Source organism: Dama dama, chromosome 1 (genome assembly GCF_033118175.1).
Source record: "Dama dama isolate Ldn47 chromosome 1, ASM3311817v1, whole genome shotgun sequence".
Taxonomy (NCBI): domain Eukaryota; kingdom Metazoa; phylum Chordata; class Mammalia; order Artiodactyla; family Cervidae; genus Dama; species Dama dama.
The window spans coordinates 78493646-78507672 of record NC_083681.1 but is presented as its reverse complement, the minus strand read 5'-3'; the positions used below and the strand labels follow the sequence as shown (position 1 = coordinate 78507672).

General features: G+C 35.8%; 1 protein-coding gene and 1 pseudogene across 1 annotated transcript; both read left to right on the top strand.

Moving 5' to 3' along the window:
• The first annotated feature begins 5448 nt into the window (after positions 1–5448).
• LOC133056133 (olfactory receptor 8K3-like) lies at positions 5449–6388 on the top strand (annotated as a pseudogene).
• Positions 6389–12865: 6477 nt separating this feature from the next.
• LOC133068303 (olfactory receptor 8K3-like) lies at positions 12866–13825 on the top strand. The gene has a single exon (XM_061159588.1). The coding sequence runs from the start codon at positions 12866–12868 to the stop codon at positions 13823–13825; it is 960 nt and encodes a 319-aa protein (XP_061015571.1).
• Positions 13826–14027: the final 202 nt, after the last annotated feature.

Here is a 14027-nt window from a genome sequence, read left to right as displayed (position 1 = left end):
TAAAAATAAATAAAATTAGATAAAAAGGAAATTACAAGGAAACTTTACCAACACCAATATTTCTTGAAATAGCAATTTGTGCTTAAGGCCAGAACGATATGAAAGGATATAATTTAAATATATATATTGATGTGTTTGGACACTAAGACACACTATTAAAAAGTCAAGAACTAAGATGATCTCAAGCAGAAATTTCTGTTAACATAACTCCACTCCAGAATCTGATTCAGGTGCCTTGATTGCAAAATTCTACATATTGTTTAGGGCTAAAGAAGTAAACAAATAGCTTCTAATTCTTTCAGAAAACTAAAGAGAAGCTACATTTCCTAACTCTACTTGGAAAGCTTTCCTGTTATAAAAGTGAAAGAGAAGTTATTTTAGGAAAAAAATAATAGTATCAGTCTTAACATATATTCAAAAATTCTAAACAAAATTGTATCAAACTGATTCTAGCAAAATATGGAAACAATAATGCATAATGAGAAAAGAATATATTTCACATTAAAAAATCAACTTACATACATGGCATTTAAATCTCCCCAGTATTAATATAATGAAATAATTGAGTAGAAACTAAGAAGACATGTAAATTACCCAAGCAAAAGGAAATGTTTTGGCAACACAAACAAATAAATAAATACATAAACGAGATCAGTATACTGAAAAGTACAAAATGCCGAGTAACAAAACCAAAGACAAACTGAATGATTGGTAAACTTACTCACTTCACATAGTTTAATACTGAAAACAAGCCACATGTCTTTCAATGAATGAATAAGGTGTATCATCATGTAATAATATTCAGCCCTGATAAAGGAACAGGCATTGATATACTGAAAGCCTGAATAGACTTCAAGAAAATTATGCTGAGTGAACACAACCTATTGGTAAAGATTACCATGTGTAAAAATTAAAATTAAAATACCATGTGTAAAAAATTAAATTTAAAATTATAGTGATGAAAAACTGCTTAGCATTTAGGTTAAAGACAAGAATTAGAGGAGAGAATGGGTGTGGCTATGAAGAAATGACATGAGCGATATTCATGTGATGAAGTAAGTCTGTGTGCTGACTATGGTGTGGTTATACAACTATACATATATGACAACATTGAGGAGGGCATGTGATTATATAAATGAAGATACACAAATTAGCATGTGCAAGTCTGGTGAAGTCTGAACAAATTCAGTGGATTGTACATTGATAATTTCATGGTTACGAAATTGTACTGTTTTATGCAAGTTGTTACCACTAGAACTAAAATGGACAGAAGACTCTGTGCTGTCTTTTTGAAACCTTCTTGTGATCCTATAATTACTTCAACATAAAAATGTTTAAACATCAAGTTTAAGGCTACCTAGGACAATGTGGGATAAGAAAGAGTAGTCTATGTTTCCATAACTCTAGGAGATGGATTGAAAAAGATATTGCTGCGGTTTAAATCAAAGAGTGCTCTGCCTATATGTTCTTCTAAGGGTTTTATAGTATCTGGTCTTACATTTTGACCTTTAATCTACTGTGTATAGCCATAGAGAATATTCTAAGTTAATTCTTTTACACATAGTTGCCCATTTTCCCCACCATCATTTATTGAAGAGACCATCTTTTCTCCATTACAGAGTTATTTCCTACTTGGTTGTAGATTAATTGGCCATAAAGAAAAAATCCATGAATTTTAGCTTAATAAATAGCGAAAAGTTACAGCATAGATAAACCACAAATAAGTACTGAATTATATTCAACAATGCACATTTACAGCTCATTAACAGGTTACATTCTTATAGAATATATGGATTACGTGAGACACATCAAAACATATGTCAAGGTAGACAAGAAGAGCTGGAGAGTATATTGGACATGATGGAGAAGCAAGAAATATTGAAATGTGCTAAAGGCAAGTCCACTCCAGTACTCTTGCCTGGAGAATCCCATGGACAGAGGCGTCTGGCTACAGTCCATAGGGTTTCAAAGAGTCGGACATGACTGCAGTCACCAAGTACAAAGACAAATACAGTGCAAGAGAAGTCCAAAACAGATAGATGATGACTCAGTGTGAAGTGGGAGTGAGAAATGAGAGCAACTAATTTCCCTCCATAGAGTTAAAAAAAGGAAAGACTATATATATAAAATTCTTCATATATATACAAAATTTATTCTTTTTATTTCATTTAAACATTTAAAAAAATCCCATAGAACAGTAATTCAGCACAGCTTTTTGTCATCTAACTAGAGAGACTATTGCAGAGCTAAAGGAATACCGACAGGTTTGTCTCATGGATGAAATATATTAATCCAAATTCCTATATGGTTGTATTAGGGTATTCCAGGGAACATAATATAGATATATGATAGATAGATAAATAGATGTATTTAAGAAAGTGTACAATGTTATAATGGGAGCTGGTAAGGCAGAAATTTGTGGGCCAGGCTGGCAGACAGCACTAGCTGATGCTGAGGACAAATGCAGGAAACTGAGGCAGACTTTTTTGTGGCAATCTGAAAACAAACTTCCTTTTCCTTTGGGTTGCCTCACTCTTGATTGAAAGAGTCTCACCATATTCTGAAAGGAAATCAGCTGTACTCAAAATCTGCTGCTCAGTTTATCACATCTAAAAAAGTGACACCTTGACCGATATTTTATTAAACAAGTGGGTAGCATAGTCTTGCTACATAAACACAGAAAATAAACTTTAGCATCATGTGAAGAAGAAAATTAATCAAGAGTAAAAAGTAAAATGGAACACAAAAATACCTGTAAATATTCTAACTCATTGTTGCACATAAATTGTCCTGGACCATTAATAAAAATACCCACTCCTTTGTTTCTATTAAGCTTTCAAATGCTTCAGAGGCAATCAAGAAATTGCTTGGAATCTCCTCAGGGAGAGTCTCAGAGGATGGAAAAGAATCCATAAATTGTTCTTACGATGCATGTCGTGAAGCACATGAGGAAGCCAAGACAGAGGTTTCATGACAGGTAAGCAGTATAGCTCATGTAGTGTCATATTTTATTAATAATTCTGAAGATATTAACAAGAAAATACTTTTATTCTATGATAAACCACAGCAAAATAAAAGGATTTCTGATTTAATTCTGTGTACACCTTGCTATTGTTAATATATAAGCAGAATAGGACCTCAAAACTTTTTCTTCAAACTAATTATACAAATATTTTCACAAACACAAATGAGCATCTTTGAAACATCAGTGCCATGTTGTTTTTGTAATATTTATGCTTTTATAAATGCTTAGTTATGCAAATAAGAAATGAAAAGTGTAACACAAGAAGCCTAACTAAAGGATTAAGAATAAAAATGAAAATCATGGCAGAATCATGAAGCTGCAAGTGGTTAGCTTCTAGCTAAATTTTCGTCAGTCTTGGCCTCTAACGTTTTCCTTATTTTCTTCTCAGAAATATTAATAATGAAAGTCGCTCAGTCATGTCTGACTCTTTGCAACTCCATGGACTATACAGTCCATGGAATTCTCGAGGCCAGAGTACTGGAGTGGGTAGCCTATCCCTTCTCCAGGGTATCTTCCCAACCCAGGGATCAAACCCAAGTCTCCTGCATTGCAGGTGAATTCTTTACCAGCTGAACCCCTAGGGAAGCCCAAGAATACTGGAGGGGGTAGCCTATTCCTTCTCTAGTGGATCTTCCTGACCCAGGAATCAAACCAGGGTCTCCGGCATTGCAGGTGGATTCTTTACCAGCTGAGCTACCAGGGAATTAATACAAAATTTTAAAAATCTGTAAATTTGATTTTTTTGATATTTTAAAAGCAAAAATGGGTATTTCTACCTTACATTGACATGAAAAACAATTTTTTGGTGTTTAGGAATTTTTTAAGTGTTCAGGTTTATGGTGGTATTATGATATATAACATGTTCAGTTTCCAGGGGAATCTGAAACAAATACATATATTTTTTCTCAAAATGGATAGTCTTAAAAATAATAATCAGATAATTGATCTCCAAATAAACACACTAAGAACACACTAAATACATGATATTTGAGGCATATTTCCAAATACTATTGACACGCTGAAACATTTCTCATTTATCTTCCCAGAAATTCTGCAAAAAAAGGAAGAGTTGATTTTTTCCAGTATGGAAACATAAAGTAGGATTAGTTATATAATTTTTTTCAAAGCATTCCTTTACATATACCACAATTGTATGTACAGCCGACTCTATCTATATATATCTATTTCCTGGAGTATTTCCCAGGATATATACAAGTAATTTCTACTACAATCTGTTAGAGTTTTCCTTTGAAGGCTTAAGTCCTATATCAAAAGTGTTAATTGCTTCATCCTGCACCATCTGCATTCACAAAGGGTCTCCCAAGACTTTTACTATAAACTGTTTGAATGTTTCCATAGATTATTAAAATTTGGGTTTAGTTTTTATTATGTGACTAACATATGTTAAGTTAGTTAGTGTTAGTCGTTCAGTTGTGTCTGACTCTGCGGCCCCATAGACTGTAGCCTCTGTCCATGGAATTCTCCAGGCAAGAATACTAGAATGAGGAACCATTTCCTTCTCCTTGGAACCTTCCTGACCCAGGGATTGAACTTAGGTCTTCCACATTGTAGGTAGATTCTCTACTGTCTGAGCCATCAGGGGCTGTAGTTTGATAATGTAATTATGTTATTGCTGGTTTTTAGTCACTGTCATGTCTGAACCTTTTGCAACTGCATGGGCTGTCACCCTACCAGGCTCCTCTGTCCTCAGGATTTACCAGGCAAAAATACTAGAGGCGGTTACCATTTTCTTCTCCAGGAGTTCTTCCCAACCCAAAGATCGAACTAGGTCTCTTGCATTAGCAGAAAGATTCTTTTTAACTGAGCCACCTGGAATCCCCAATTATGTTATCATTATATAAATGACATCCTAAAATTTTAATAATCATCTGCAAAATTAACATATAAAATAGTTACTATTTTCTTTTTAATTTTTACCTCCTATATCTTTGTATCTATTTGTATCTGTCTATAGAAGTCTTTGTGAATCTTGACCCTATTGATATTTTGTGTTTGGTAAATTTTTGTTTCTGGTGTTGGGATGCTGAGTCCAGTAGCATCACTGGACTCTAACCATTGGAGGCCAGCAGTAGCCTCCCTCCAATATCTGCAATTACTGCAAACAAATTTCTCAAAAGACTATCAAAGTTATTTGGAGAACAGATCTTCAACAGTTGAAAAACTACTGATTTATTTCTATTGCCAACCCTATTTCTATCATCACTGATTATCTATCATGTATCTATCATTTCTATATATATTTACTGTAGCAGTTAGGATCATTTTAAAATACCCCAAACTAGAAATTCAAATTTATCATATTTATATTAGTTTTGTGTGCTAAACACTACCAGATGATACTGTATGACAGCTACTGACTATGCTGATGTCTTTATCCAGAATAGGTTTTCTGGTAAACCTTGATGGAAAAGCTCAATCAAACAGTGCTGAGCAAATTCATCCTCATGGGACTCACAGACCACCCCGAGCTGCAGGCTCCACTGTTCGGGCTCTTCCTCGTCATCTACGTGACCTCAGCAGTGGGCAGCTTGGGCATGGCCATCCTCCCTGAGGTGGACCCCAGGCTGCAGACACCCATGTGCTTCCTTCTCAGACACCTGGCCCTTACTGATCTCAGTTATTCAACAACTGTGGGACCCAAAATGTTGGTAAATTTTCTTGTGGATCAAAATAAAACCTTCTACAACTTTTGTGCCATCAGGGAGCTTTCTGCATTATGTTCATTATTAGTGAGCTTTTTATTCTGGCAGCAATGTCCTATGACCGCTATGTGGCCATCTGTCACCCTCTTCTCTATACAGTTATCAGGTCAAAAAGGGCGTGCGGGATGCTGGTGGCAATCGCCTATGTCTATAGCACATTTGTGTCTCTTCTAATCACTATAAAAAATTTTAATTTATCCTTCTGTGGCTACAATGTAATCAGACATTTCTACTGTGACTGTCTCCTTTTGATATCTTTGTTTTGTTCAAATACACATGAAATTGAACTGATTATTCTGATCCTTGCAGGTTTTAATTTAACTTCATCCCTGCTAATAGTTCTTGTGGCTGACCTGCTTATTCTTACAGTTATTCTCAGGATGAACTCTGATGAAGGAAGGCACAGGGCTTTCTCTACATGTGGATCCCACTTGACTGCGGTTACAGTGTTCTATGGGACTTTGATATTTACGTATGTTCAACCAGAGTGCAGCCATTCCTTTGATGCTGGTGAAGAGCATTTATATTTTACACGCTGATCACCCCCATGTTAAATCCCTTGATCTACAGCTTGAGGAACAAAGATGTAAAATATGCTGTTCATAGACTATGGGAAAAACTATGTAATATCTTTTCTTAAGTTCATTTTGCTGTGTGGCTCCTTGAATTAGGCTATGAACATTGAAATTTTTTATAAGTTTTCTCAGAGGGAAATGCAAGGATAAATGATTTCAACATACATTTAGAGATTGACTTCTGTGCACCCGTTAAACTTCTGAGTGCTCTGAACATATTAATAAATGAGCAATATTCTAGTTGTTTTTGTCTCCTTATAATGAAGTCTGTTGCTGCTGCTGCCGCTGCTAAGTCACTTCAGTCGTGTCCGACTCTGTGCGACCCCATGGACGGCAGCCCACCAGGCTCCACCATCCCTGGGATTCTCCAGGGAAGAACACTGGAGTGGGTTTCCATTTTCTTCTCCAATGTATGAAAGTGAAAAGGGAAAGTGAAGTCGCTCAGTCGTGCCGACTCTGTGCGACCCCATGGACCGCAGTATGAAGTCTACTCTATGACAAATAGGAGTCTCCCCTCTCTTTCCTTTGGCTCACTTGCCACAAATTTGGTTAAAATGTGTATCATGTTTTGATTAAGATACATTGTTTGACTCTATGCATTTGGTGATCCTGCTTGGAGAAAGCAGCATGAGATGATTCTATGATTTGAATGGTGATAGTTCTAGTGAAAGTGTAGTGTAATATTCTGTAATCTATAAATCTGCCATGTCTTTTGAACATACTTATTACATAACTCTCTTTAACTTTCCTAATTTCCTTTTTGCTTATTTCAATTACTTTTTAACATTCAATAGATTTATTTACATCATAGAGATATTGGACTGTTTTCTATGTACATCATCAGGATTTAAAATAATCAATGCTAAAAATCAAATTTGAATAAAAATAATTTATAAGAATAATCAAGTGAGAATAATTATTATTTATACTTTATAGGTCATTTAAATTATTAATAAATGTATATGTATATCTCATCTATTCATATATAAACATAAAAATATGTACATCTGAGATTATGTATAATGAGCAGAAATACACAGGAATGCAAACAGTACATGTATTTGAAAAGATAAACTGTGAATAAACATAACCTGATATCCCACTCCTAGAATACATGTTTGAGTACCTTTGATTATCCTTCAGATTATAAACAAACAAACAAAAATACTGAGTTACAGATTTTTATATTTTTCATTCATTTAAAACTTAATCACATTATTAAGTTGATACATAATATATCAGAAAATATACTACTTTCCATAGAATATAAAAATGTAAAAATCAGGAAGTGCTACATACCATAAAAAGAAGCTCAGTGTCATTACATATTGAATACTTTTAATTTAGATTTCAAATAGATAACACTATATGTCAAATAGAATACACAGTAGTTTGTGAGTATTTGGAGGAACCTAAACTTATACATTGTTAGTAGAAAATAAAATGGTATAAATATTTTAAATCCATTTAAGATTCACTTTTTTCTTCAGCAACATACAGGAGCTCTATTTTTAGTTTTTTGAGGAACCTCCATACTGTTTGTTATGTTGGCCATACCAATTTCATTTCTATCAACAATGTGGAAGGGTTCCCTTTTCTCCACACCCTCTTCAGCATTTATTGTTTGTAGAGATTTTGATGATGACTGTATGTAAGATGGTATCTCATTCTATTTTGATTTGTGTTTCTATAATAATTAGCAAAGTTGAGCATGATTTTATGTGCCCATTGGCTATCTGTATATCTTTTTAGAGAAAAGTCTATTTAGATCTTCTGCTCATTTATATTGGGATATACTTTTATATAGCCCATGGAATTCTCTAGGCCAGAATACTAGGGTGGGTAGCCTTTCTCTTCTTCAGAGGATCTTCCCAACCCGGGGATCAAACCCAGGTCTCTTGCAATGCAGGTGGATTATTTATCAGGTGAACCACAAGGGAAGCATGAGCTGGTTTCCTCGGGAAGCCCAAGGAAATCAGTCCTGAATATTGACTGGAAGGACTGATGCTGAAGCTGAAGCTCCAATGCTTTGGCCACCTGATGAAAAGAGCTGACTCATTGGAAAAGACCCTGATGCTGGGAAAGCAGGAGGAGAAGGGGACGACAGAGGATGAGATGGTTGGATGGCACCACTGACTCGATGGACATGAGTTTGAGCAAGCTCCAGGAGTTGGTGATGGACAGGGAGGCCTGGCGTGCTGCAGTCCATGGGGTCACAAACTATTGGACATGACAGATAAAAAATGTGGTATATTTACAGAATGGAATAGTACTCAGCCATAAAAATCAGTATCAGTGAATGAAATAATGGCATTTGAAACAACATGGATGGATCTAGAGACAATCATACTCAATAAAATAAGCCAGGCTGAGAAAGACAAATGTTGTATGATATCACTTATATGTGGAATATGAAAAGAAGTGATGTGGATGAAACTGTATAAAGAATGGAGATAGGCCCTCGGACATAGAAGATAAACTAATGGCTACCTGAGTGGGGAAAAAGAGGGTAGTTTAGGAGTCTGGGATTGACATAAACACATGACTATGTATAAAATAGACAGCCATAAGTACCTATTGCATAGTACAGAAAACTATACTCAATGTTTTGTAATAGCCTTTAAGGGAAAAGAAGATGAAAAAAATATAAATGTTTACCTATGACTGAATCACTTTGCTATACACCTAAAACTAACACAGCATTGTAAGTAAAGTATTCTCCAATAAAAATACCAAAAAAAAATTGTCTTAAAACTTTAAACATATCTCACCTCTGACATAATATTTATCCATTCCACTGCCTTGTACTTACCCAAGAAAAAGGACAGCAGATTTCTTTGTATGCAAATGTCTATAGAAGCTTTATTTATATTAGCCAGACCCTGGGAACCATCTAAATGTTTCTACACTGAGGATGAATAAGTAAATCGTGACAAGTGAATTCCATACTGCTATAAAGAGTAATAAATTATTGGTACACACAAAAATACAATGACTCTCAAAATTATTAAGCATAGTAAAGGATGACAGACTCAAAAGATCAGATAATCTAAAATTTAGTTGCAAAAAAATTCTAAAATGAAGATTCATGTATAGTTGCACAAAGCAGATCAAACAAGAAATCTCAGGAATTAACAAAAGATGTCATACAAGGCATACAATGTGGGAAAAACAAAGAAATTAGATTCTCTCATAACTACAAATGACATGTTTTCTCACAGAAAACCTCAAGGAACCCTGTTATAAATGTGAGTTCAGGAATCCCCTCACAACTGTGAGTTCAGCAAGATAAAAGGATGCAAACTCAACAAGCAAATATCTTGTCAATGCATATATTATATATATGAATATATTGATATAATATATAACAAGCAAGAACCAAAAATATGCATATATGTGACTTCCCAGGTGCAATGGTAAAGAATTTGCCTGCAATGTAGGAGACACAGGAAACATGGGTTTGATCACTGGGTTCGGAAGATCCCCTGGAGGAGACAGCAACCCACTCCAGTATTCTCACCAGGAAAATCCCATGGACAGAGGTGGGCTACAATCCATATGGTCAAAAATTGTCAGATACAACTGAAACAACTGATTATGTACACATGCATGTGTATATATACATATACATATACATATGCCATTTACAATACAAAGGGTAATGAAATAGTAAGAAACTCAGAAAATGTGCAGGATGTGTATGTTGAAAAGTATGCTGGTTAAAGAAATCAAAGATCTGAACACATTCTAAGACATACTGAGCTCATAGTATAAAATGTTCCTAGATGGGAAAGAAAATTAGAATAGGAACTGGAATTGGCCAGAATGAAGTAAATGAAATGCTGCAATATGCCATTAAGGGGAAAAAAATCAAAGAAGTTGTAACTAGTCAAAGATGGCAACTAACTATGAAATGAGAAAAATGAGCAAGTAATGTCTGCCTCAGAAGTGAAGAAAAGCAGCAAAACCAACTAAATCAAGGAAATAACAGGCCACATTTACCTAATGTGTAATGTTAACTCCTTTTAATTTTTTTAAAAAAATGATACATTAAAAAAGAATTTTGACATTTCTCTACCATGTCGCCCCTTTGAGGAGACCATTGTGGAAATGGGCCTTTCCTAAATGTATTAATACAACATTTGAATGAAGAGCCCCATGTGCTAAAAGTGGGAAGTTAACTAAGAGTGAAAAATAGGAGTTAAATAAGTACTAAACTTACTCACTGGTGAACATAAATTGTCCTCGGCGATTATTGAAAGACCTCCAGACATTTTGTTGTGTTCTCCTAGGCATTAGGGCTAATCAACAAATTGCTTGACATCTCCTCAGGGAGAGTCTCAAAGGTGAGGGAATCCATATATTGTTCTCACAGCCGTGTAAGAAATACAGGAAGGAGTCAACACAGAAACTTCATTACAGGTAAAAATAATATTTCATGTGGTACAGTATGCTACCAATATCCACAATATTTCAGCGACATTTGCCAAGTTCCACCTTAATTCTATGACATAGAATCTACATTTAGTTATGGGATGGGGGTGAGGTGGGAACTGAAATAAATCACATGTATTACATCCTACTTGACCCGCTCCTCACTTACCCATCACTATAGCCCTGACAGAGGCATAAAACCACAGTCCAGAGAATATGTTTATATGAGGAAGAAAATCTCTTTCAGGTAAGTTACTATCACTATTAGCAACACATAAACATTAAAAAACCCCACAAAACTATGTATTTGACATTCGAGAACTATTTCCAGGTAAGATAGACTCACTGAATTATTGACTCTTCATGAATCTTTCCCCAAAACTGTGCACACTGTTTTCCATTACACATGGTCATAAAGAGTTTTAGATAATCCACACTATTGCCCCAGATTAACCCTTAGTAGTTGTTGTTCAGTCGCTAAATCCTGTCTGACTCTTTGTGACCCCATGGACTGCAGCATGCTATGCCTACCTATCTTTCCCTGTCTCTTGGAGTTGGCTCAAATTCATGTTCATTGAGTTGGTGATGCTATCTAGCCATCTCATCCTCTGCTGCCCTCTTCTCACCATAAATGAAGGCATTGCAGAAACTGTATTTACATGCATGTATGTCCTATACATGGACATACATGTCCTATAATAGTCAGGTATGTCCTAGTATGATTCACCATGTAAACAAATTTAATTCCCACTGTGGTCCATTATGCATTTCTTATTCATACACTTATTCATGCCTGTCAGGTGTGCTAAATTTGAATCAGTACCATCTGAAGGAAAAATATCTTTCACAGACTATGTTTTGAGTAGTGTGTTATATGAATGTTGGGAATTTTTGGATTGAAAATTTATTGTATCATTAGTATATGCATTATATTCTAGACAGCATATTAAAAAGCAGAGACACTACTTTGCCAACAAAGGTCCACCTGGTCAAGGCTATGGTTTGTCCAGTAGTCTTGTATGGATGTGAGAATTGGACTATAAAGAAAGCTGAGTGCCAAAGAATTGATGCTTTTGAACTGTGATGTTGGAGAAGACCCTTGAGAGTCCCTTGGACTGCAAGGAGATCCAACCAGTCCATCCTAAAGGAAATCACTCCTGAATATTCATTGGAAGGACTGATGTTGAAGCTGAAATGCCAATACTTTGGCCACCTGATGCAAAGAACTGCCTCATTTGAAAAGACCCTGATGCTGGGAAAGACTGAAGTCGGGAGGAGAAGGGGACGACAGAGGATGAGATGGTTGGATGGCATCACCGACTCAATGGACATGAGTTTGAGTAAACTCTGGGAGTTGGTGATGGATAGGAAAGCCTGGAGTGTTGCAGTCCATAGGGTCACAAAGAGTCAGACACAACTGAGCAACTGAACTGAACTGAACTATATCCTAAGACTGATGAATTTTTAAAATGCCATCATGTGGTTATATCTTATAAAGAATAAAAATAGAACTTTAAGGAATAGTGCAATAATTATCCATAATACCTAAAGTTTTATGATTGTTTAACTTCTCTGTTTTGCTTTGTTATCTATATTTGCATATCTCTGTCTAGTTCTCTGTGTTTCTTTTTTTATTTATTATTATTATTATTATTATTTTGTCTAGTTTTCTATGTTTCTATACCTATACTATAGTGCTTGTCAGCCCAGATACTATTGTGACTACTGGCTCAATATTGTTACAGTTTGCATATTTGATATGTTAAGATATTGAGCTCTTTAACTGACATATAAACATTGGAATCCAATAGCATTTCAACTGTCAGTTATGAGAGCCAAAATGTCTCCAGACAGTGGAAAAATATTCTTGGGGGAGCAAAGTCACTCTAATAGAGAATAGCTGATCTACCTTCGTATTTCCTTCTGTCTCTATTTATGTATATTTTAATGTGTGGCAGGTGGACTTACTTTTAAATATTCTAAACTGGAAATTTAAATTTATCTTACTTACCAGTTCTGCATACTAGCCCATCTAAGAGGATATTTTACACAAAATCTATTGACTCTGCTGCTGTGTCTACCCAGAACAGGTTTCCTCATAAACCTGGATGGAAACACAGAATGGAACAGTGCTGAGTGAATTCATCCTCATGGGGATCACAGAGAGCCCTGAGCTGCAGGCTCCACTCTTTGGGCTCTTCCTCATCATCTACGTGATCTCCGTGGTGGGCAACTTGGGCATGGTCATCCTCACTAAGGTGGACTCCCAGCTGCAGACACCCATGTACTTCTTTCTCAGGCACCTGGCTTTCACTGATCTTGGTTATTCAACAACCGTGGGCCCGAAAATGTTAGTAAATTTTGTGGTGGATCAAAATGAAATCTCCTATTACTTTTGTGCTACACAGCTCACTTTCTTTCTTGTGTTCATTATTAGTGAGCTTTTCATTCTGGCAGCAATGTCCTATGACCGCTATGTGGCCATCTGTAACCCTCTGCTTTACCCAGTGGTCATGTCGCAAAGGGTATGCCAGGTGCTGGTGGCAATGCCGTATCTCTATAGCATGTTTGAGTCTCTTCTTATCGCTGTAAAGATATTTGACTCATCATTCTGTGGCTATAATGTCATCAGACACTTCTACTGTGACAGTCTCCCCTTGTTATCTTTGCTCTGCTCAAATGCAAATGAAATTGGACTGATTATTCTTATCTCAGCAGGTTTTAATTTGATTTTCTCTCTTCTGATAGTTCTTGTGTCTTACCTTCTTATTCTTGCATCCATTCTCAAGATGAGCTCTGCTGAAGGCAGGCACAAGGCTTTTTCTACCTGTGGGTCTCACCTGACAGTAGTCACAGTGTTCTACGGGGCTTTAATATTCATGTATGTGCAGCCAGAGTCCAACCATTCATTTGACACAGATAAAATGGCATCTATATTTTACACTCTCATTACCCCTATGCTAAATCCCTTGATTTACAGTTTTAGGAACAAAGATGTAAAACATGCCCTACAAAGGATGTGGAAAAGACTACGCAATTCTTTCTCTTCAGGCTTTTGTACAATATAAATCCTATACTCTAGGTGATGGGCTTCAAGATGTTCTCTGTGTGTCTCTAAAAATAATAAAAAGTATGGAAATGTTCAACACATATTTAGAAATTGCCTTCTAAGGGCTAGTCATACTTCTATGTGCTATATATACATTAGCACCCAGAGGGGGAAAATATCTGCATTTCCCGAGGGGAAGGGATGAATTACAAATATAATTA

Bases quoted from the DNA above. Each gene is read 5' to 3' on its own strand.
- LOC133068303 (XM_061159588.1), top strand. From the start codon at position 12,866: ATGGAAACACAGAATGGAACAGTGCTGAGTGAATTCATCCTCATGGGG.